This window comes from Cydia fagiglandana, chromosome 25 (genome assembly GCF_963556715.1).
Source record: "Cydia fagiglandana chromosome 25, ilCydFagi1.1, whole genome shotgun sequence".
NCBI classification, from domain to species: domain Eukaryota; kingdom Metazoa; phylum Arthropoda; class Insecta; order Lepidoptera; family Tortricidae; genus Cydia; species Cydia fagiglandana.
Window position 1 is genome coordinate 4,302,724 of NC_085956.1, and position 8,635 is coordinate 4,311,358.

At 39.1% G+C, this 8,635-nt stretch overlaps 1 protein-coding gene across 1 annotated transcript; it reads left to right on the forward strand.

Moving 5' to 3' along the window:
* Positions 1 to 1,070: 1,070 nt before the first annotated feature.
* Positions 1,071 to 4,392, forward strand: LOC134676811 (uncharacterized). The gene is made up of 4 exons (XM_063535192.1): positions 1,071 to 1,193; positions 2,616 to 2,701; positions 3,222 to 3,369; positions 3,835 to 4,392. Exons 1-4 carry the CDS (start codon positions 1,071 to 1,073, stop codon positions 4,339 to 4,341), a joined length of 864 nt encoding a protein of 287 aa, XP_063391262.1. The 3' UTR covers positions 4,342 to 4,392.
* Positions 4,393 to 8,635: the final 4,243 nt, after the last annotated feature.

The following is an 8,635-nucleotide window of genomic DNA, read 5'->3' on the forward strand; positions in this document are numbered from 1 at the left end:
GCTGTGGATGTGTTGAGTGAAAGTTTAGTCTTTAGTTTAGTTTTTGGTGAGTTTCAATATTATTAGTTATTTTATTACCAATTTATGATACCTACCAATTATAATGTTTTAACGTAAAAAGACGCTCTTATCAATATTAGTACCTAGCTTTAAAAAAAATTGTAGACTCGAAAACAGTTTCTGAATTCATTGTTTTTTTTAAATTTACCTGTAGTTTTTTAATGATATAAAATTATATTTTTTAGGGTTCCGTACCCAAAGGGTAAAACGGGACCCTATTACTAAGACTTCGCTGTCCGTCCGTCCGTCCGTCCGTCCGTCCGTCTGTCACCAGGCTGTATCTCACGAACCGTGATAGCTAGACAGTTGAAATTTTCACAGATGATGTATTTCTGTTGCCGCTATAACAACAAATACTAAAAACAGAATAAAATAAAGATTTAAATGGGGCTCCCATACAACAAACGTGATTTTTGACCAAAGTTAAGCAACGTCGGGAGGGGTCAGTACTTGGATGGGTGACCGTTTTTTTTTTTGCTTTTTTTTGTTTTTTTTTTGCCTTATGGTACGGAACCCTTCGTGCGCGAGTCAGGCTCGCACTTGCCCGGTTTTTTATTAGTAAATCTTTCTCATATTAGTGTATGTATGGGTATCCCAAATATGTATGTACTTACACGCACATTACTAAGATAGGTACCTAAATTAAGATTATATCACATCTCGTCATATACATACATATGCATGTCATTTATACTTAGTTAAGTTATTATTAGTAATATTTGTTTACACATAGGAAACTATAGGGCTATTTCTAGAAATATGTTAGGTAAGGTTTACTCGGGTAATTCCGAATGTCGAAAACTGTCGGATAATTCCGAAAAGAGACTTTTATTATGATGGAATTAAGGGTGATTTTCATCTGAATTTCGGAATTATCCGACATTCGGTATTACCCGAATACACCTCTGTTTTACCTATCAGACTCTTTGTTTCTTAATAAAAAGAAATACTAAATACCTACTTAATATTTGGCTTTCAGGTTTTCATCAATACCTTTTAATGAACTGAAGATGATGAATCCAAATTTAAAATATCTATTTATCTTATTTCTCTGCGTGACCTGCGCCTGCGCCGGGGCATTTGATGATATTGATTTAGAACTTGAAAATGGAATTATGGGAAAACTATTAAGGGTAAGTACACATCAGAGCGTAAAAAGTAACAGTGGACCGACGCCTTTGATGTTTGCGTAAAGGCCGACATCGCAGAAGAACACGTAGGGTTGTCACAGACTTTTACACAACTGCCCAAGACTTGCACTTGACTGTGTCTTGGCTTAGTAACTATAAGACACGCTAGCCCTGTAAGTAGTACCGAGCTACTAACAATGGCGATGTATGCAGCTCGGGTGCGCGATTTTATTGTTTTATAGACTGGGGCCAAATTCGACATGTACAACTGTCAGATTTCGCATCCACGTCAAATCAACAGTTGATTTTATTGCATACTGAGTGTTGATTCCATCAACGGTGGATAATATCATTTGGTACAACCAAAACTCCACTCTAAACTAAGGGTGATTCGGTTTGGTTTGCTTGTCACCCTAACTGTGGATTGTTAATGTCAAATTTTGACATTGTACGTATTCGAGAACTTATGATTTTTCCCACATCAACGGGAGATCAACACGATACGTCAAACGTCGCTTCTCGAATAGGGGTCCTGTGCCTACATCATGAAGAGTTTGAAGAGCAAACATGATTAAATTTTGAGCAACTTAAAATTGTAAACTGAAAGAGTCTAAAGTAGTTTAACCACAGAATAAATAATAGTACTAGGTACAGAAGACTCACTCACTAACAAAGCGCGTCCGTTACGATCAGAACAGATATGGCCGCTAGGTGGCGACAGCGCCACGCGCGGCTTATGGCTAACCACCAAAATTGGTGTGGAACGGATGTACTTCTAGCTACCTGTAGCAAAGCGACGAAATCGCGGAGTGAGCTACGCCTGGTTTAACATTTTTTCGAAAGACTATATCCAAAGTTACGAGTACCCCTCACTATTCAAACCCATAGCTGTTTTTATCAAAAAGACATCTGCAGTACGGATATGATGGTCGATTTCTCTACGTGACAGTGTGCGTCACTTTCTATCCTACAGTGTTAAAACCGGGCAAGTGCGAGTCGGACTCGCGCACGAAGGGTTCCGTACCATAAAGCAAAAAAAAAACGGAAAAAAATGCAAAAGAAAACGGTCACCCATCCAAGTACTGACCACGCCCGACGTTGCTTAACTTTGGTCAAAAATCACGTTTGCTGTAAGGGAGTCCCACTTAAATCTTTATTTTATTCTGTTTTTAGTATATGTTGTTATAGCGGCAACAGAAATACATCATCTGTGAAAATTTCAACTGTCTAGCTATCACGGTTCGTGAGATACAGCCTGGTGACAGACAGACGGACGGACGGACAGCGAAGTCTTAGTAATAGGGTCCCGTTTTACTCTTTGGGTACGGAACCCTAAAAAGTGACAGTTATTTTATCACGTAGATAAAGATGGATAAGGGCATCCATAATACGCTAGACTAATTACAAGTACCTATTTCTTTTCAGGCAATGGAAAATCAAACTAAATCAGATACTTTGAATCTGCCTGCTAATGCAACGTCTATCAGAGAAAATATTACAGATACCTTTAGGTAAGTACCTAAACAGTAAACAGGCTAAGCTCCACTTGCATTATCCACTAACCCGGGGTTAACCGGTTAACCCTGGAGTTACCATGGTCACATATGGTTACCAGTACAATTTGACACTGGGGTGTTTGGGTCGGGTTGGGTTGATTAATGGATTAACCCCGGGTTAGTGGGATAGCGCAAGTGGCCTTAATAAAACTAAGGCCCAAGATTTTCCTGTCATTAGGTAAAGAACTATTTTGTGTATTTTTATCAAAATTTTTGACCCAGAACTTTCTCTGAAACTCTCTCTCTCTAGCCTTTTTCTACCCTTCGGGTGTAGGCGTCCTTCATTGTTCTCTCTCTCTGAAACAACTGGGTCAAAAATTTTGACACAGGGAATAGTCGCACAGACAGACAAACGCACGAGTGATCCTAACAAACGTGATTGTTTGCCGTTTTTGCGTAATGTTACGGAACCCTTCGTGCGCGAGTCCGACTCGCACTTGGCCGGTTTTTAAACAGTGTTCACTGTTCGTTCCAGCTGCGAGAACCGAACGTACGGCTATTACGCGGACGTGGACAACGATTGCCAAGTGTTCCACGTGTGCCTTCCCTCGCAGACGCCCTCGGGACGCAGCGTCACTTACAGATGGAGCTTCATCTGCCCTAACGAGACTGTCTTCAACCAGGTACGTCAATATAGTTATTTACGATACAATTGCGGAAAGTAGGAAATTCGCAACGAGTGGTGAAAAAATCAAAACACGACCGAAGGAAGTGTATTTGTCGGAGAAGGTGTTCATAACGACACGAGTTGCGAATTACCTATTCGCACGTGTATCTTACAATTTTTAGTTAGAGTACATATGGCTATTAAAATTTTCGACATAGACACGGAAAGTGCTTATTGCTGCACTAGTGCGGGAAAGTAGCACCATATGTATTGTAAAAATCTTTTTTTTTAGACCAGCAGCGATCCATATTTTGCTAGCCATAATTTAAACTCAAAACTATGTTATTAAACTATATCTACTTCGACCTACCAAAGACTAAATACTTTTGTCCAGTACCTATTGAGCGGGTAGTTCCAAAGATTCCAAAAGTTGTTTTTTACCTATTTTTATGTATTTCAATATGTAATATATTATTCACAGGAAGTCCTCGTTTGCACAAGGCCAAGAGACGCAATAGATTGCGAAGATTCACCAAATTACTACTATTTAAACATGGAAATCGGTAAAGAAACAAATGATACCAAATCTGAAGCTGAAGATAACACAAATACAGAAAACACGAATACAGAATCTAATAAAAACACAGAAACGGTTAACCAGCAAACTACGAAGGGGAGGAATAGAGAAAGAATAAAAATAAAACAGCAAAGAAGAAAACCGGCTAATAAAAGAAAACAAAATTTAATAGCACAAAGTCTTTTACAAGAAGTCGTTAAAGAAGATTTAGCTGACAAAAATATCGAGTTACCTTACATGAATCCGGAAATAATAGAATTTGTACCTAAAATAGAAGATGTCAATGACGAAGTTCCAGTGGCAATTACTGAAGAGGATTTCGAAAACGCCAGGATTTTTGCAGAACGGAGTTTGAAGATAAAAAACAGAAAGTTGAAAAGAGGTTTATTTAGGTTTAAAGCTGATGTGTAGGTTAAGAACGTTAGAATATTTACAATAAATGCTATAATAAAGATAAAACCACTGTGGACTGTGTAAATTGTGTTTAAATAATCATCGAAGTTACCCTTAGGTCTACCGCTAGGTTTTGCTATGTGCAATTTATTTGCATTACGGCTTTGTAACTAATAATAACATAATACCGACTTAAGGTGGTTCGCCTAGGTTACTCAAAACTTAACTCTCGCTAGATGGCACCACTTTTGCAAAATTTCAGGTTTTATTTTTTTGTGAAATGGTCATGGTATTTGTATACTTAAAAGTATGTTTCGCGCACTCTTTAAATAAATATTGAACAATTAAAGTAAACATTGAATACTTCATTGTGCAAAAACCACCTTTTTAATTCGACGGAGTGTTGCTGTCACGCTTTTTCCTAGTATTACTCACACATGCAAACAGTGTTTCCGTGATCCTTGTAGTAGACAATTTCACACAACGTAAGTATGTTGCATTGCAATAGCGTAACGGTATGTTCGTGGAAATAACTACGTGCAAGAGGATTGGGGTTCAAGACTGGTGCGAGTAGGTAATTTCTTTTTGTTTCTCCTTTGTGTTATCTTACCTTTAAACGAGCAATTATTATATATATGTTACTGTAAAAGCCCGAAGTACGGCAAAACCTAGGATTTACCGGTAAAACCTAGGTTTTACCGATGCCGATCGGTAAAAGCCCGAAATGTTAAATCTTACTAGTTTACTTCGGGCTTTTACCAACACCGATATGGTAAATCCTAGGTCTTACCACGGCAACCGGTAAAGTTTGAATCATGCACTGATTCTTGAGATTATTAGATGAAAAGTAGGTAGGTTTGGATCTCCCGGTTCTGCTGAAGGTGAAAGAGAACTCTACTAGCCTGCATCGTGGCTAGGCACCCAGGTTTAGGTATAGTTAACTTTAAAACCGAATCTGCAGCTGGCCACTTTATTGAGTAATAGAAACGCGTTCCGTATGTGTTTCGCTTTCCAGATGACCAGGGTGCCTAGCCAAGGTGCCAATGGTTTACGCTCCGTAGCGACTGAGGCGCAGCCGTGTCTGTCGCATTAATATGGCAGAGTGATAGAGAGAGGTATTACCCTAACGTTCGCTACGGAGCGAACGACTGGCATCATGGCTAGGCACCCAGATTTAGGTATAGTTAAGATTACCGCCGAATCTGCAGCTGGCCACTGTATTGAGTAATAGAAAAGCGTTCCGTATGTGTTTCGCTTTCCAGATGACCAGGGTGCCTAGCCAAGATGCCAATGGTGTACGCTCCGTAGCGAACGAAGCGCAACCGTGTCTGTCGCATTAATATGACAGAGTGATAGAGAGAGGTATTACCCTAACGTTCGCTACGGAGCGAACGACTGGCATCTTGGCTAGGCACCCAGATTTAGGTATAGTTAAGTTTACCGCCGAATCTGCAACTGGCCACTGTATTGAGTAATAGAAACGCGTTCCGTATGTGTTTCGCTTTCCAGATGACCAGGGTGCCTAGCCAAGGTGCCAATGGTTTACGCTCCGTAGCGACCGAAGCGCAGCCGTGTCTGTCGCATTAACACTAGTAGAAGAGCCGGCCGCAAATTTTCTAACCGACTTGATACCACGATGAAATACACAATGGGAAACCATAAAAGTGATGCTAAGTCCGAATTCGATAGTCTGCCACGGCGGAACTTGCCGAAAGTACGAAAAAGAAGGCCACTTCCGGTGCGAAAAAAGGGGGCTGATTTAACCCATCTGATACCGAAATAATAATTATGGCAGCAGTTAGAAATTTACATGTAGACACATAAAAGCGAAGTCTGCCAGTATTTTTTTAGCCGGAAGTGCTTGGCAGACGCTCTCAAAGGTGGCCAACGGGACCCCTAATTTAACCCATCTGATACCACCATGAAACCAATTCTAGTCGGTAGGTATGAACCCTCATGTCAGGAATATATAAGTCTGCCAAGGCTATTCCTGCCGAAACACCATGGCAGACGAGATTATGTAAGCAAGGTCGGCATCGGTTACCCTACACTAACCCATCTGATACCACCATGAAACCAATTCCAGTCAGTAGGTACGAACCCCCATTTTAGGAATATATAAGTCTGCCAAGGTTTTTCCTGCCGAAACACCTTGGCAGACGAGATTATAAGCAAGATGACCATCGGTTACCGTACACTAACCCATCTGATACCGCCATGAAACCAATTCCAGTCGGTAGGTATGAACCCTCATTTCAGGAATATATAAGTCTGCCAAGGCTTTTCCTGCCGTAACACCATGGCAGACGAGATTATGTAAGCAAGGTCGGCATCGGTTACCCTACACTAACCCATCTGATACCACCATGAAACCAATTCCAGTCGGTAGGTATGAACCCCCATTTTAGAAATATATAAGTCTGCCAAGGTTTTTCCTGCCGAAACACCTTGGCAGACGAGATTATAAGCAAGATGACCATCGGTTACCGTACACTAACCCATCTGATACCACCATGAAACCAATTCTAGTCGGTAGGTATGAACCCTCATTTCAGGAATTTATAAGTCTGCCAAGGCCTTTCCTGCCGAAACACCTTGACAGACGAGATTATGTAAGCAGCATCCGCATCCGAGGGATCCGTATTTTGGAATTATACAGATTACGGACATTATTAATAGCAGTAGGCTTATTTATTACTTTATGATTATACATATTTGTATATTATTATGTTATTAATAAAATATATTTATAATTTATTAAACCTAAACTTAATACATTGGGAATTCATTACCTGCTTACGGCAGTAGTAGGGATTAGTGGGTGAGTTCTGGCTCACTGAGCCAGGCCAACAGTCCCTCCCCCTTTTTTCCCTTGTTGAGGCCCTGCAACCTTGCCTTGAACCCAAACTAATGTCATTGTAGCTCGCATCTAACCTAATCTGTTTTTATTGCTTTTAAAATATTTCAATTATCTACTTTTGCAAAGTTAAATGTTGTAATCTCTTTTTCGCAAAATGGAATTTTAATGTGACTTTAATGTATGTGCAGGCTACTTAGTAATTGGGTTTAAAGATATAAAAACACACATTTTATTTCCTATCCTAAGTATCCTATCCTAAGTTTATTCAAATAATATTCTGAACATATATAGTAACATCATTACTTATTCTGTGTACAGTGGAGAAAACGAATGAAATCATGCAATTTGATTTTGCTATTTATAAATAAAGAGTAACCAAACAGTATTTTCCAGTTGTTGGTAATGATACCATCTCTTACAATTTCTCTTCATGAACATTTTATGATACCTAACCTTCCAGTTTTCGCCCGAATCAATCAAAAAATTCACCAACACCATTTACACCAACCAAATAGAAAACGGGTCCGTGTCCGAATTCGCGATCTCGAGTCCGGGTCCGCGTCCGGGTCCAGGTTCAGGTAGAAGTCGAATTCAAAATCTTGCTTGTTTTGCCAGTGGGGTAACTTGCTTAACAATCAATTAGAAAAAGACAAGTCGTCGAGGAGTTCCGTTCTGATCACCACCAGCAATACTACTTCATCAAATGCCACTGTTCTTAATGTAAATCCTTGTTTGCCTGATGAAAATACAAGAGTCACTATACAATGCCATTCAGATTTGTAGACTTCCCTCGATTCCTTATGGATCCCATCAATAGAACTTGAGCTTGACGAAAATATGACTTAAAAACCTAACGTGCTTAACAAACATAACGAAGAGGACAAATCCCCAAACATGAGCTATGCGTCGTTGAAGAGTTCCATTCTGATCATCATCAGCAGTTTCACTTCATCAAATGTCACAATTTTGAATGTAAAAGCTTGGTTTGTTTATAAAAACACCAGTATCACTATATGTTAGGATGGTTCAAAAAACATTTTTTTTTCCTAAGGGGCCCTTTATTTAGTTTCGTAATTTATCTCAACTACAAGGGGGTGCTTCACCACGATGAAATTTTGTATGTTGTTTGAAACCCAAAAAAAAGAGTATTATTCAAAATTTTATTTAAATATCTGGTTTCACACTATTTGCACATGTGATGTATAATTTTTGAAGTAGAAAAACATTTTCTTTTTAAAATAATATCTTTTAAATCACACTTTCAAATAATGTGAAAACTACTACTTACATAAAAATCTAAAAAATAATAACTTAATTTTTTTGGATTTCATACAAATTGAAAATTTCTAAGTGTTTGAGCACCCCCTTGTAGTTAAGATAAGATTACAAACTTGGTGTATTTTGTCAACATAGTAAGTGTAACAAAGTAAGGGGGTGCCGCTTCTTCTAGCT

Bases quoted from the DNA above. Each gene is read 5' to 3' on its own strand.
- LOC134676811 (XM_063535192.1), top strand. From the start codon at position 1,071: ATGATGAATCCAAATTTAAAATATCTATTTATCTTATTTCTCTGCGTG. The intron at 1,194-2,615 runs GTAAGTACACAT...ATTTCTTTTCAG, and splicing joins TTATGGGAAAACTATTAAGG to GCAATGGAAAATCAAACTAA. The intron at 3,370-3,834 runs GTACGTCAATAT...TATTATTCACAG, and splicing joins ACGAGACTGTCTTCAACCAG to GAAGTCCTCGTTTGCACAAG.